Raw genomic sequence first — 15,577 nt, 5'->3', positions numbered from 1 at the left:
ACAGTAATTTTCAATACACGACCATGAATTGATTGAACAAATTAAATCTCCCGCACTGGTACAATTGTGGTTCCGTCAATAGAGGGCCAAATACAGTAAACGCTTCTCGGATTGGTGTATACTCTTGCTAAATGTGTGCATTTAAATATGTTATTGTTATGCAATGTTTAAACCTTTTTTGTGATTAGGGTGAACCTGAGTCGAATTAGGTATATTCGTCCCAGGGTGAACTTACCCCAGGCAAGTTCGCCACTTTGAAGAAATTTCAAGGTAGGAGGTAGGAGTCAAAAAAATTTTCAACACAATTTTTTTAACTAGTAACTACTATACCATTCACAGTATGTCTATTACGTTACAACAACACAATTTCGTAACACATTAATCTGTTATATGGCTCTCACAATTTGCCGACAATCACACATACCTTTGACTATACATTTGCCGACAGTCACATGGTTTTGCCGACAAATTGTGTATTGGGGGGTGTCACACCCCCCATACCCCCCTCTAGCGACGGCCCTGCCCCTACCCTCACAAATGGGACTTTTTGGGTCAAGGGCAGGGGGGACAATGTTCCCGGAATATCATGAGATTGGGAACTCTTTCCCCTGTTTGACTCCCCCAGTATAAACCCAAAATTACGAAAATTTCACTTTTGCAGCATTTTTTCGTAATTTTTTTTTTATTCCCCGCCCCCCCCAAAAAAAATATCACCCACTGTTAGCCCTCCTCACACAAATGTAATCCACGTTTTTTCCAAGCATCATGCAGTTATTCTACATGTATGCAGTGCAGGAGCACTCATAATACTAGGCACTGACCCATACAGGTAGCGCTGTGTTGTAGATAGATATGAACTACCGTAGTTAACGTCATAGGCCTATATCATAAAGTATAAAAGCTATGATTTTAGTACTTGCTCTATGTTTTAATTACTTACCGGTATTCTTTTCAAAATATCTGAATTTTCAACCCCTGCAGGCGAGACGAGAGGCCTGCTGCGCGGTCATATTGAACAAAATATTGTGAAATTACAAATTTTATGACAAATTATTTAAATTTGATATTTTTTAAATTTTTGATAAAAATTATTAACAGTCCTCGAAGTCAACTTTATAGGCCTAAATCTAATGATGTGTACTTAAAGTGTATGTAGCTGGGATGAAAAGCCGACGATCGATTGAAAATTTTGACCTTTCATATTTTTCCCCCAAAAGACCTACCGGTACATTTTTTTTGCTCATGGGGCCGGAAAAAACCTTCGATACGAAAGGTCAAAATTTTCGTCGGCTTTCATTCCAGCTACATATCATCAGCCTTTATAAAGTTTACTTCGAGGACTGTTAAATATCAAAAATATCAATTTTTATTCTCTCTCTCTCTCTCCGTGTGATGAAACGTTCTTCACATCATTTGTCCAAGATGTTGATGGACGTCTATGGCAAGCTAAGCGGCTCAGAACGTGGGACTAGCTACGCGCAGCTTCTTTCTCGTTACGTGCAGCTTACTAACCAATCAGATTCGCGGTTTTAAACACGTGGAGCTGATGTAAACATCCTCTCTCACAAATATTACGTTGTTAATTTTTGTAAATGAAAATATCTGTAGTATATCAGCAAAAAATGGTATAGGTGCTATTAAAGTAATATCTGAACAGAATGATGATTGTTCTATATTTAGGGGCTATCATTTTCTTCGGAAGGGGATCCCAAATATAGGGGTCATACTTTTTGGAAAGAAAAATAAGGGGAGGGGGGTCATAAATTGATAATGACAAAATGTAGGGAGTCACAAGATGACTACAGATCGTGTGTTTATTGTATTCAAAAAGACTGATTTCAATACAATTTTAGCCTGTCTAGGGGGTACGGTGTATCGGTGGTGGGTGTCGGGGTCATAACATTTTGATGCCGAAATAGTGAGGGCCGCAATTTATTGACGCCGACTTTTTGTAAATTTAGGACCCACCCCCCGTTCCGAAAAAATTGATGACCCATTTTACTCTCTCCATATTTACACAGTGGCATGTGATATCGCTTTCCCTGCAATATCTTTACACAGCGCTTTACATCAGTAGTTGTTGTTGTTTGACCTTCATATCCCCTGCACCGCTAATACAGCCCGAATATAAAGTTACTTGCTATTAAACACGGTGTAAACTTGGAAACACTAAATAAATATGCTTTGTGTCATTTTAGCGTGCTGTGATTTGGCCTCCTTTACCCGTTCGTTATCTATGCTAATTCCGTAAATTAATTACAAGATAATAATTGTGAAAGAGGATACCTATAACTATACTACCCGCAGCTAACGACCCAACCACGTGATTAAATTTGACTATTTTGATTGGTCAAACAGCTGCTCGTAACGAGAAAGAAGCTACGCGTAGCTGTTCCAGCTCCCTGAAGAATCTGCTTCTCAACTCCACCATCCTTTCTTACAATGTGGCCAAAGTAGCGCAATTTCCTCTCAATTATGGACTTTCTGATGTTTATGTCTGTGCCAATCTTATTCAGGATCCAGACATTTGCCTTCTTGTCTTTCCAAGATACTCCCAACAGCCTCCTATAGCACCACATCTCAAATGCATCTATCTTGTTCCTGTCATTCTTTGTCATTGCCCAGGATTTTATTCATTTGCCATAAAATGTGTATTATATCGGGAATTTCAAACAATCAAAATTATTTGATATCAGAAGGACATCAGAATGCAATTCGATATGTCTGATGTGCTCTCATGTCCCACAAAAAATACTGTCCAAACGTCCATAGGGGAGAGTGGGGTAAGTTGAGCCACTTTTTACATTTACTTTCACTACTATACGCTAAGGACCCAAATGTAGTGTTACAAATGAAACATAGGCCTATGTAGGCCTATATATGTTTACTTGGTTATGATACCACAGAATTGTAATCAATATTTTGTACTTTCGCACAGTGAGACGCCAAAAATCATTTGCAAATTGGCTCAACTTACCCCAACGGTGGGGTAAGTTGAGCCAAGCTCTTAGTTGAGCCCCCCCCCCCGGGGGGGGGGTTCTTCCTGGTTAAGGTATACGGGGATGTGCCACGGTTTTGGGGTACCTTTTCAGCGATTTTGGTATATCGATGGGTGGGTTTTCAGCGGACCAATGCGCCCAATTGGGCGCATTTTGGAAAAAGTGCCTTTAAAGCGCCCAATTATGGCCAATTTGAGCGCTTTTTGGGTACTTTTTCTTGAAAATTGGTATATATACTAATGGGTAGCAAAAACAGCAAAAAGTAGGTATAGAGAAAGTCAGCATCCGAAAGTCTGCGTGGCACACCCCGTACAAATTTTTTCGAAGACCCCCCGGGCCCCCGGGGTTGAGCCAGTCGCGTGGGCAAGTTGAGCCAGAAATGCACAGTATATGCCATAGCTGTGAAATTCAATTTTGCCTTTTTTTAATTGCTGTTTTCAGGTATTTATTTCGAAAAATAGGTTGATATAGAAGTAGTTTGATCTAAATATTGCATACAAGTAATTTCTGACAAGATTTTAGTTTGAATTAAAAAAATTTTTTGTCAACAACCAAGCCTCCCACCTGACTAAAACTTGTTACAGTTGTAAATAATTTTCTACAATTTATAGTGTTCATATATCACATCCTCAATACCCAGAATGCTATCATTTTAGCCTTTTTCTTTCTGGGTGAAACATGAAAAAAATTGGTTTTTGCCAAAAGTTCAACAAAAGTGCGAAAAATGAACTTTCTAATGCAGCTTTCTTACCCTATGTGCAAGTGATTCCATTTACACTTGAGAAGCCTCTGTTATGTCATATACAAATAAGTAGAATTGCAAAGTAAGATAAGTTTTTAATTTTCTTTCTAGAGGGGGTGGCTCAACTTACCCCACTCTCCCCTACCCAAGCCCTTTGGACATTTTGGTGCTTAGTTTATAAGAAAATGTAGGCCTACATTATTTTTGTCAGAGATTATTACATTGTTCAGGTGTTGCTGTGGGCTAGTTAATGCGCTAATAGAGTCATTATGTCATCAATTAATCAAAGGAAGGTAGGCCTAATAACGGAGAAGATCTATAGAATACGTCAAAGTGCGTATCTCTTCGAAGAAAGGAATATTCTCAACTTTCTGAAGTCTGGTTTAGAAAAATGGGTGCTTTCGGACGTGTTCATTTTATTTAACATACACGTATTATGAGATTCTTTTCTCGTATGGATGCTTCACACAGTCATCACCAGCGAAAAATTTTCGGCCCCCCCCTTCACAGACCTCAAAAATTTTCGGCCCCCCCTTTTTTTGACATGAAAATTATGGGGGGTCAACCCCATCAGAAAAGCATATATGTGGTCATTTTTTTCAGGGCCCCCCTTAGAAGGGCCAAAAAATTTCAGGGCCCCCTTTTTGCATCAGGCCCCCCTAACAAGTGTTTGTGAACGGTCCCTATAAGTGGTCACCAGATCTGGCTTTACTAAAGATCTTTGTTGTAGCCCAACCCTAGTAGTGCAATGAGCCTAGAAAAGCAAACCTAGAGGGCAGCACAAACGTAAACACATGCGTGACATGTGCAACGCGACTGCTGGTGTGTTCATTCAGTAAGCTTAACAATTTCGTTCTATGTTTACATAATTTATTCATTATATCGACGGCAGAATGGGAGGACCTAAAATCAATACAAGCTATAGGGTAAGTGAAATGTTTTATTATCGTTCTAAAGTGCTGGTCATGCTAGTGCAGATACCAAAACCCCAATTTCTGATTTGTGTTTTAGTGTCGTGATGCAAATTATGATTGCGCAATCATGCAGTATTGATCACAAGCGGCTACCATGCGACGGGACGCCAGGTAACCTTGGTATTTTCTTGTCAACCTAACTCTAACCCATGAACCATAACCCCTCAATTGCCAGCGCCCCAGCCTCCCAGGTAACCTATTGTTGTCACAGTAGTCACCTTGCTTGCCAGTCTTGTGTACGCCATTTGTACACAGAGACTGGCTTATGCCATTTTGTGTGTCAATGGGATTTACACACTTAACGTTTTGCACAGCTCAAACATTTCAACAATTTTTTTGCAATTCAGTCAATTTATATGAAATTGGTTTCTGTCGTCAAGTCATGTTCGCGATACAGCCATGATGTTGCTTGGCGAGATGGCCGAGTGGTTAAGGCGTTGCGCTGCCGACCGGGAGATACGATCGACGAGGGTTCGAGCCTTGGGCTTGCCTTAGGTGAAAATTCTCTTCCCTCCCAAAAAGTTCCTATATGGTCGGAAATCCTTCAATTAAGTTCAGTAATTTAATTTCAGAATTTAATTGAAGAATTTCTTCTCGCCCCGATACACTGCCTAGCACGTGCAGATATAGGTAGTGTATGTGCTTCGTCCGTGATTCGGAAGTCACGTAAAGCCGTTGGTCCCGTGTGCAGGAGGATTCATCCAGGTGCACGTAAAAGTGTCGGAGCTATTCGAAAAGAGAAGGGGGATCATCCCCGGTTCTGATATCTGCACTCAACCCTCTAGGTTCAAGAGGACAAGATGGGCGCGATACAACTGTACATAGGTTGTCTACCCATAAAATCCTGTAGAATGTTGCACTCTGGGGTTGAGACTAATCAGTTACTTTCGGGTCACGTCGATAACAACGGGTAAACAAAATGGTTGGGAAAACTGAGAAAATCATGTCCTTAAAAAGTGTTTCATTGTGACGATCAGAAACATCAAAAAACTTTTTTTGACCGTGCTGGATTAATGTAAAAGATATACAGGTACATTGAACTTTTGAAGGAAATAAATTGGATGGTAAATACATGTAAGCCAAATATTGCAAGAAATCTACTCGCTAGAATCGTGGCAAGCCTGCAAAAAATTACCGTCCATGCAAATGTAATATTGAAAACGTAAAATCCCTACTAGTAATCACCAGTGGTCATGTGACCGGAGGATTGTAAACACTACGCTGAATGAAGATGCCGTGATGGTGTCGCAAGCTACGTCGCTGCTAACCAAGCCCGGTGGGTTCAGTTTGTATTTAAAGGTAGGACGTATTCATGACCGTTCCAGGATTTGAAAATGACCCCTATATAGGACATTTGTAGCAATTTTACCCCCTATTTTGCGCGAAATCAAGGACAATTTGCCCCCAAATACCTCCCCTATTTTTATCATTTTGAGGACGCATTTTCATTTCACCCCCTTATCACGAGGAATCAAGGACATTTTTTTGAAATAAATACCCCTATTTTTACCATTTAAGGACGCTTTTGAATTTTTACCCCTATTTCACGAGGGAATGAGGACAATATACGAAAACTGTAGCGGTAAAACACGGACGAAAGTCCTAGAAATATACCCTATTTTTCATTTCAAGGACAATTTTGCTCCAAAATACCCCTAATTTGGACAATCAAAACAATTTTGTCCTCGAAAATTCGGACATTTCTTGAAAAGTACCCCTAATTGGAACCATCATGCGTACACATTGTCAGTGAAGACTGAACCCACCGGGCTAACCAAGACTCTGAAAAAGGTAACTTTTTAAGCAAAAAGTAATTAATCTGTTGACCGCTATCCTGTCAATCGACATCTATAGAGTCTAATGTAGGTATGAAATGTGAATTCATAACCTCATTATTCATGTTATTATACGTGCGATCCAATCAAAAGATTTGCGCGGTCATTAATAACTCACAATGACTTCTGACGCGCTACTATGACTTCTGCGTGCGCGTGCCTGTATACACTAAGCGTTATGGCAATGCACACGCCTACGCGATGCCTTCGCGCTTCTATGATTGGTAGCTCTTGTTGTCGGCGCGAATGTTAAATTCGCCTGGTCGATTTTTTTTGTAGGGTACAATGTAGGTAATAACAATAATTAAAACTGGGTATTTGATTTGTTCAAAATATCAGATACGACGGTAATGAATGACAATAATAACTTTGCACCATCTATTTTGAGTTCATAAGTGTGAAATTGTCGGGTTTTGTTTTGGGCCTCTGTATTTTTCCACGGAGCTACCGCTCCCTTGGAAAAATACCTCAGCCCAAAACACAACCCTCCGATTTCACACAATGACCTCAAAATAGATGGTAAAATAATATCGGAGTTTGAGTTTTGGGCGGTATTTTTCCACGGAGCTACCGCTCCCTTGGAAAAAATACCTCGCCCAAAACAAAACCCTCTGATTTCACACAATGACCTCAAAATAGATGGTGCAAAGTTATTATTGTCTAATTCAAATTTACCATCAAACAGCATCATTTTACTAAAGAAAGCCAAAACTGAAAACCGTTTTGTCATACCCCTTTCCATAGCAAAGTTACATCTTTTCAAAGATTGACTTTCAAAGATTGCCAATATTTATGCATCAGATACACCTGAAAAACAAAACAGTAGTCTCATGATAATCACATATTTTGGTCAAGTGAAGTATTATAGACAACATTTATTATGTAGGTTAAGGTTTCCTTGACTATTCTTTTCTTTTTAATTTCTATGTAAATACATGTATGTATTGTGTTTGGGCCCTGGTTTAGGCCAATTTGGCTGACGAGCAAATGTGTTAACTAAGGTTTGCCTTTCATGGTTAGGGTAAGGGTTTATAGGGTTAGGGTAAGGGTTAGGGTTAGGATGACAAGAAAATACAGCGGTTACCTGTCGTCCCGTATTTCTGTAGCCGCTTGTCTCCATTAGATGTCGAATGACAGGATAGCGGTCAACAGATTATAATTACAGCTTACTGTGTAAAAACAACAATAGGTTTATACCTGGTGTCCCGTAGCCGCTTCTATATTGATCAGCCATGGTAATAAAAGTTTTAGATTTGCGTCCGTCACTTTTTTAAATCGCATACGGGCATTTTTTATTATTCATTATGGTACTCTCACTAGGCTTCATCCACAATATTAAATAGTCTGAATAATCAGTCCCAAGCAAAACAAAGATATTCATTGCTGACATGAATCTTAATAATCATGATCGTGTTCTGGGTTCGCACTTCCCTGGTCTGAACTGCACTGTTTGCATTCGAAATCCTGATGGCAAACTGGACAATAGAAGCACATGTTCCCGCTTCACAGGTTTTAGCCCTATTTGCGTGAATCAATATATATTGTGGACCATTCAACTGATACTTGAGTGTTTGGACAACTGGAACAGTTTTGACAGGTCTTTCGTCTACCTCTCTGTTTGTAAACAGACAAGGATGTACAAAATTGTCATCCTCGCTGAATAGGTAAGACCTGTTAAAACTGTTTCAGTTGGCCAAACACTCAAGTATCAACAGGATGATACACAATAAGAGTGATTCACGCAACATGAATAAGGGATTAAAAAGCTGTGAAGTGGGACCATGTGCTTAGATGTCCAGTTTGCCATCAAGATTTCGAATGGAAACAGTTCAGACCCAGAACACGATCATATCAGTATATGTGACACGATCAAGGGAAATGAGTCGGATGTCGCTAATATTGATTTTGAGATATTGGCAAAAGAGGTGTTAAAATCCTTTTGTTTTATTTTGTTTTCAGCGATTGATAAATGGTTGTAACTTTGCAAAGAAAAGTCGTATCAACATGGGGTTTTCAGTTTCTGAAAGCTCTAAATGTCCTCTTTAGAAACATGTGTTAAACTCATTTTCGACCAGGGTCGACATGTGATTAATTCCCCTTGATCATGTCACATATATATGAATATTTTGTTCTGGGACTGAAATATTTGGACTACCGGGTAATTGGAGTGGTAGGCCTATATGGATACGATCTAGTACGGGAGGTCCAAGGTGCTGATTATTGTGTTTAAAAAAAATAACAGCAATGGGTTAATTTTTTATTCCAGTTGAAATCCATACAAGGGAAGACATGACCTTAATCTCCTAGACTTGTAAACAGTGGGGTGAAGATTTCAAATGGAGTCGCCTTAGTAACCCCACTTGAAATTGCATGGAAGGAAGGTAATGTCTTCTCAAAGGGGGTGTAATGTATGGAATCCATGCAGGGGCGTAGCAAGAACATCATGGCCCATGGACAAGGAACAGTACGGGCCCTTTTAACCAGGGCGGGATTTAGCCTACCCTATGGGCCCTGGGCCAGGCCAAAATTTGGAGACCCCGAACTCACATGCCGAGGAAGGCATGTGCACTCAAGTCAGTGGCCAAGTTTTGGTTTAACTAAAGGGGGACTAACATGTTTTGTTCAATTAAATTTCAGACTACTTTGGCCCCAGATCAACATAAATTTTGGTATTTGAATGCGTGCGAAGCGCGGAAAATTTTACAATTTTGCCCTATTATCACCAATAAACATGCTGTTATTGGGGTTAAAAGAAAGATGCGTAGGGCAATTTTGGGGGCCCAAAATTGTCCTGGACCCGGACCCATCTGGCCCAATGGTATAAAAATCCGGCCCTGCTCTCCATTATCAGCCCTTATTTAATTTTCGCTTTTGTGCTCGGGCCCCTGAACCCTCGGGGCCCATGGACTTCGTCCACCCTGTCCCCCCGCTTGATACGCGCCTGAATCCATGTAATACTAGCATACACTGTAGAACACAGAGCAAATGAGAATTATGCTGAGTCTCCAAAACTCAATGTACTTCTAATTCATATTTGACTGTGTAGTATCACATTTTATTTCAGTGTTTAAACAGTTGATCAATGCAGACATTGTATAGAAATTAAATATACATTGTATAAATTTAAATATTTGTGTTGTAATGATTATTTGGATTAGGCGATGAAAAAAAAACTTGTATGAATTAAGGGGGTACTATACCCCTGGTCAATTTTGTGCCTATTTTTGCATTTTTCTCAAAAATTATAGCACATTGGTGACAAGTGAGATATGTATATTACAATGTATAGGGGCAAGGACTACAACTACTGTACTGAAAATTCAGCAACTCAAAGCAATTAGTTATTGATTTATTGATCAAATATTGGTTTTCCCTCATTTTTGACTGTAACTCCACAGCTGTTGTCTGTGCTGAAGTAAAATTTCCAGTGCAGTAGTTGTAGTCCATGCCCCTATAATATACATATCTTACTTGTCCCCAATGCGCTATAATTTTTGAGAAAAATGCAAAAATAGGCACAAAATTGGCCGGGGGATTGATTATGACTGATTCTTTTTCCAAAAAAAATCAGATTTTTTCAAGCGTTTGGTGATATTTTTGATAATTTTGCTAATTATGAAAAACAAAGCACATCACCTACCAACCAACCAACCAAACCCTACAGCAAGTCTGTCCGACCATAGAGGTTTTTTTCATCGCCTTATTACACAATGTACCTTAAATGTATAAAAATTCTGTGCCGTGTCATCCAAAAAACTTATGATTGGTGTGTGGAGGGTTGGTGTTGTGTGCTACATACATGTGTAAATGGTCATTGGTCAGGGTTACAATGTTGGCACAAATCTGCAAATTACACTCTGATTTAATACATTGGATCGTTGGGAAAAGAAGAGCATTTGCATATATATAAATGCAAGAGCATTTGGACTTGGACCATTGTTCAAATAGATATTGGAATTTAAAGGGCATTTCGTGATCCACAGCCTCATCTCCCTACTTTTTCAAAAAAAATTGAGATTTTTATACCACTGGAAACCTCTGGCTACATAATGTTTATGTACCAAAAATTTCTTGCAGATTAATTCATTTAGCAAAAATATCGTCAAATTTGAATTTCGTTCTGGTATACATGGATGCTAACATGTTATGGCATGGGAAATTTCTGTGTTTTGTTCACTTTTTCTTTGAAAAAAGATAGGGGTGTATAATAGAAGGGGAGCATTTAATCGAGCAACAGAGGATGAAAGCACTTCCCACCACGCCACTGTGTTGACTTGCGGTTAGCACAGCTGTGTGAGTGAACATGACACCACTGCGTGCACATTGCATTGACGGACATGGTTAAATTTCAATTTGGACTGATATATTTATAATAAAAACACATTCACAATGCTGGTCGATTTCATATTTTATGTAACCGACAGAAGGTGTGATTTATCCTTCATGCATACATCACTTTAGATCTGAAATCGACTAAGTAATAATGACACACGCACAATTCTTAAACAACATCTTTTGCACAGAATTCAATGGGATTTGAAAAGTAAAGTGGCAGTTGAAACTCTGGTGATAACACGTTTGCAGTGCATGATGGGGCTTCCTTAAATCATCCTCTGATCGAGCAAATACTGTAGACATTTAATGTTGACACCCAAAACGTCAGACTAACTTATCAATATTTTGATTGAATTATGAAAGTTGTGACCCCTTTTCTCTGCAACTGAATTTGAACAAAAACTGGTTTTTTTACAAGCGCTCTCAAATAAATAGCCTGTGTGTCTTTTATTTCGTCTTGTGTTTAGTATAGACGAATCCAACAAGCCAAATCATGGTCAGGATTTGGTCGGCCACATTTGGGTACCCGCATGCACCAAACAGGTGATGTGAGTGCCCAATTGGGTGGATTAAACCTGCATAAAATTCGATGTTAGATTCTTTTGTGTAAAAACTGTCATCATTCTTTTGTCTATGTGTTACACGGGTGATAGAATGCAGTTTATAATACCCTTCAAGGCCGCATCATCCCACATTTTAGGTGGGATAGTTGGGTACCCGTCGCGGCTAATGGCTGCCATTGAGAAGCAGGAATGCGTGAAATTGGATTCGTCTATAGGGCTCCCCATCCAGTGGCAGTTCCAGGTGGGTGGGAGGTCAAAACTCCACCAGTAAAAAAAAAAACCAAATTTTTTTTTTTTTTTGCCCCCTGAAATTCACTTTAGGTGTTGTTCACTTTTCTCTTTGAATTGAACTTTACCCTTTTGGTGTGAAAGCTTGACAATTTATTATAGATTTGGTTTTCATAAAATTTCAACATTAAAATCTATTTTGCATTCAAACTTCATCATCATCAGTCGGCTGCGGAGCAGGCGACTACAAGCTTTCTCCAACTATTGCGATCTTGGGCAAGCGAAACAATTTTGTTTGGCTGCAGCATCCCTTCAGTATCTCCCAGGAGGTGCTGTACATACTGTAAGTACAGTGTGTGTGGCCGTCCCGGTTTCCTCTTCCCATGTGGTGGAATATAAAGGGCATATTCTTTCACAGGCTCGTCATCTTCAAGACGCAGTATATGGCCGAGAAATTCCCGGGGAGAAATTTGAGTTGATGAATCTTGACTCTGGCAACCAGTGGAGTGAGTGGTGTTGGTCAGATTGTAGATGGTTTCATTTGGAATCCAATCCACACGCTTGATGTTTAACATGACTCTGTAGCAAGATGTTGCAAAGGCATTGATCTTGTTTTCCATGTCCTTGGTGATTACCCATGACTCGCACCCGTACAGAAGGACAGTAACACAAGTTGTCTCTTAAAACACAAGTTGTCTCAAACAGCATTCAAACTTACTGTACATTTAATTTAAACAATGTGCTTCTTTGGCAGAGAGAGAGAGCGAGTTAACATTATTAGAGTAATAATGCAGTTATACTGGTATACAATGTAGCATCCCTTGATTACCTTCATTTGTGCATGATGTTAGTAAAAATATGCCTGACGTTTCCTCTACTATTGGTAATCAACTTAGATCTGTTGATGGAAATGTGTTTGAAACTGTTTTTAATTCTGTTTGCAATAATGATATTAATGTGAATAACAATATGTATGAAAATTGTTGTGTTAATTATGCCTTTGTGTCACATAATGATATGTCTAATTCTGATATTAAAAGGAAATGGCTTTGCAATTGATAAGCCTCAGATAGACACCTAATATACATACATGTAACCTTTCAATAGATGTCTGCAATGGCTTTAAGGGGGTACTACACCCCTCGATAAATTTGTGTCTATTTTTGCATTTTTCTCAAAAACTAATAATGTATATTATAGGGGCAAGGAATCCAATTACTACACTGGAATTTCAGTGACCCAAGACAAGCGGTTTGTTATTTATTATCAGATATAAGGTACCGCTAGGATGTACCTCGTTTCCTATCATATATACTGAACCGCTTGTCTTCAGTCACTGAAATTTCAGTGTAGTAATTGGATTCCTTGCCCCAATAATATACATAACTTTTGTTACCAGTGTGTAATTATTTTTTGAGAAAAATGCAAAAATAGTCACAAATTTACCACATGGGTGTAGTACCCCCTTAACCAGACTTGTTCAATTGAGGGGTAAGACGGGGGAAAATCTGCCACCAAGGGGGACCAAATGGGGGTTGAAATTCTTGTGCTATACTCTGCTCCCATGAATTTCACTCTGGTTGCCAATTGTGTTTGACTTTTTCTCCACAGGAATAAAATAAATGTTGACATTTATATAGCGCCTTTCATGTGTATCAAAGCGCTTTACATTTTTTCAGCCGTCATTAGAATATGTCAGCTGCCATACAATGCCCAAGGCATGCTCATACCTTTGGGCGGCCCTCAATGGACAATATCCCTAACAGCTCCCCATTTCACCCCTGGGTAGAGAGAGGCAAGTGAGGTAAAGTGCCTTGCCCAAGTGCACAACACGATGGCACCGCCCGGGCTCAAACTCGCAACCCTCCAATTGTGAGGTAGAGCCCGTACCGCTGCGCCACCGTGCCCCCAATTGAAGGGCATTTTGCACTTCTTCATTAAATTTCCGCAGAGGTGACATTGTGAAATATAACTTTGTGTATTTATTAAGAAGTAAAAGTATCACAGACAGCTATACAGTGCTCGATACCAATAAATGGTAGAGCTATTTAAAAAAATATAGACACAGATATTAATACATTTCACAACACTGTGTTTCACGCCAAAGCGATCATCAGGTGAATAAATTAAAATTGAAAAACACGATGATCAAAGGCCTTTCCAAAAACTCCGTAACCTAGCAACGCGAAAAACACACCTGGCGCGAGTATGTTTATGTATTTAAATATGTTTACAATGTATATGGTCATTTTCACGGTAAAGGGTGTAACTTTGGATTTTTAACATTTTAATCCGTAGTGTTCTAATAAAGCCACAGAATTCCATGATTTTTGGCCACATAAGTCATCTAGTTAGCAGCTACCTTGGGTAGCATAATCAGCTTTGGGAGTTACTGCGTTCAGTTTTAGCAGGCTTAAATGTACTTAATATTGCCATTTTGAAAAACTATAAAAAACAGTAACATTTTGTAAAACCCTGTGTTTTCTTCAGTTAGTTCATGGATAATTTTTCTTATCCTGAAAGTACAGTCATATGTTCAGTAAACACGGCCACAATAGATTTACTTGTGAACAGCCCTATAGTTTTGAGAACCGGACTTTGATATTTGTCGTTTCGGAGGCTTCATTTTCCGTTAGCAATTGTTAACAAATTTTGTGGGTGTAGCTTTGGTTCATAATTCTTGGTTATTTCTTCACTTCTTCTTGATTCATAACAGTTGTTATCTTAACTTGAAATGGGTAACAAAAATTAGTCGATTTGCAAGCTTTTAAAATTTTTATAAAATCTTGACTTCAAAGAGCCGTTTTTCCGTTAACTTTTTTGAAGCCTCCGAAACAAACTGTTCAGCAAGCTTGTGCAAATATTAAATAAAAGAGCTCATCCAATCTATTTATCAAAATGTAGCAAAGTAGATCCTCAAATCACATGTTTTTAAATCGTGGAGATATATATCACCGTTTGAAAATGGGACCCAATACAAACTTTCCGTTAACAATTGAAGCCTCCGAAACAATTGAAGCCTCCGAAACAACAATAAGATTAATTATCATCTATGCATATCTAAATTAGTGTGTTTCATACTGATATCTGCATTGTAATTATTACTTGATATGTGCAGAATGTCATAAATTTAAAAAAAAATTGACATTATGGTTAATGTTTGAAAAATATACTGATACCCATAAAAGCCTGTTTCGGAGGCTTCACATGCAAAAAACACCATACAAAACAAATGGGTGAAAAAATTAACATGTGATAAATCTACAATATCTGCCGCATAGAATCATTGATTCAATACACACAAGAAAATAACAGCTTAGATGATCCAAACACTGTTGTTTTCAAAAAAACTACTTCTGCAATGTTTAACAATTGTTAACATGAAGCCTCCGAAACAAAAAAATGACTTGCTGTGATAATTTAATTTTTGTCACAACTGAAATTCAATACTTAGAAGCAAAGCATGAAAATTGGTAATTGTGATATTTTTTACCTATTTTTTATGTCAACTTGTAGTAGTTAGCCAAATATTTTACTTTTATGATCACCTGTGTTGTTAACTGAAGCCTCCAAACACAAATTGCTTGAATTGCCAATTCTAAAAATAACTCCAATTTCTGTGAAACTTGGCTGGGAGGTTCCTTTCATCAAGTAGTATTTGTACATGAAGTTAGACATTCAAATTATTTTAGGAACCCAATTAAAACTTAAAAAATATGTTTAAGGTTTGGAAATTCCCATTGTAAATGACACTTGATGTTAAAAATTTTCAAAACTGCAATTACAAACATAGCAAAACATGGTATAAAATTTAACTTATATCTGTTGACTTACTTTGGAATGGGATTTCACATGTATTCCAGCTTTCATGTCATAATTTTCTGAGGTTATGTAAAATACA

At 38.5% G+C, this 15,577-nt stretch overlaps 1 protein-coding gene across 1 annotated transcript in view; it reads left to right on the top strand.

The window, feature by feature from the left end:
* The first annotated feature begins 4,517 nt into the window (after positions 1-4,517).
* The window catches only part of LOC140136784 (uncharacterized), a 46,318-nt gene continuing 35,258 nt past the window's right edge, over positions 4,518-15,577 (top strand). The window contains exon 1 of the mRNA XM_072158376.1: positions 4,518-4,667. Within this exon, the coding sequence (XP_072014477.1) occupies positions 4,635-4,667 (33 nt within the window). The 5' untranslated portion in view covers positions 4,518-4,634. The remainder of the gene's footprint in view (positions 4,668-15,577) is intronic.

The sequence above is a fragment of the Amphiura filiformis genome, chromosome 17 (genome assembly GCF_039555335.1).
Source record: "Amphiura filiformis chromosome 17, Afil_fr2py, whole genome shotgun sequence".
NCBI classification, from domain to species: Eukaryota; Metazoa; Echinodermata; class Ophiuroidea; order Amphilepidida; family Amphiuridae; genus Amphiura; species Amphiura filiformis.
The sequence above is the reverse complement of the archived record's forward strand: the minus strand, read 5'-3'. Positions and strand labels throughout refer to the sequence as shown.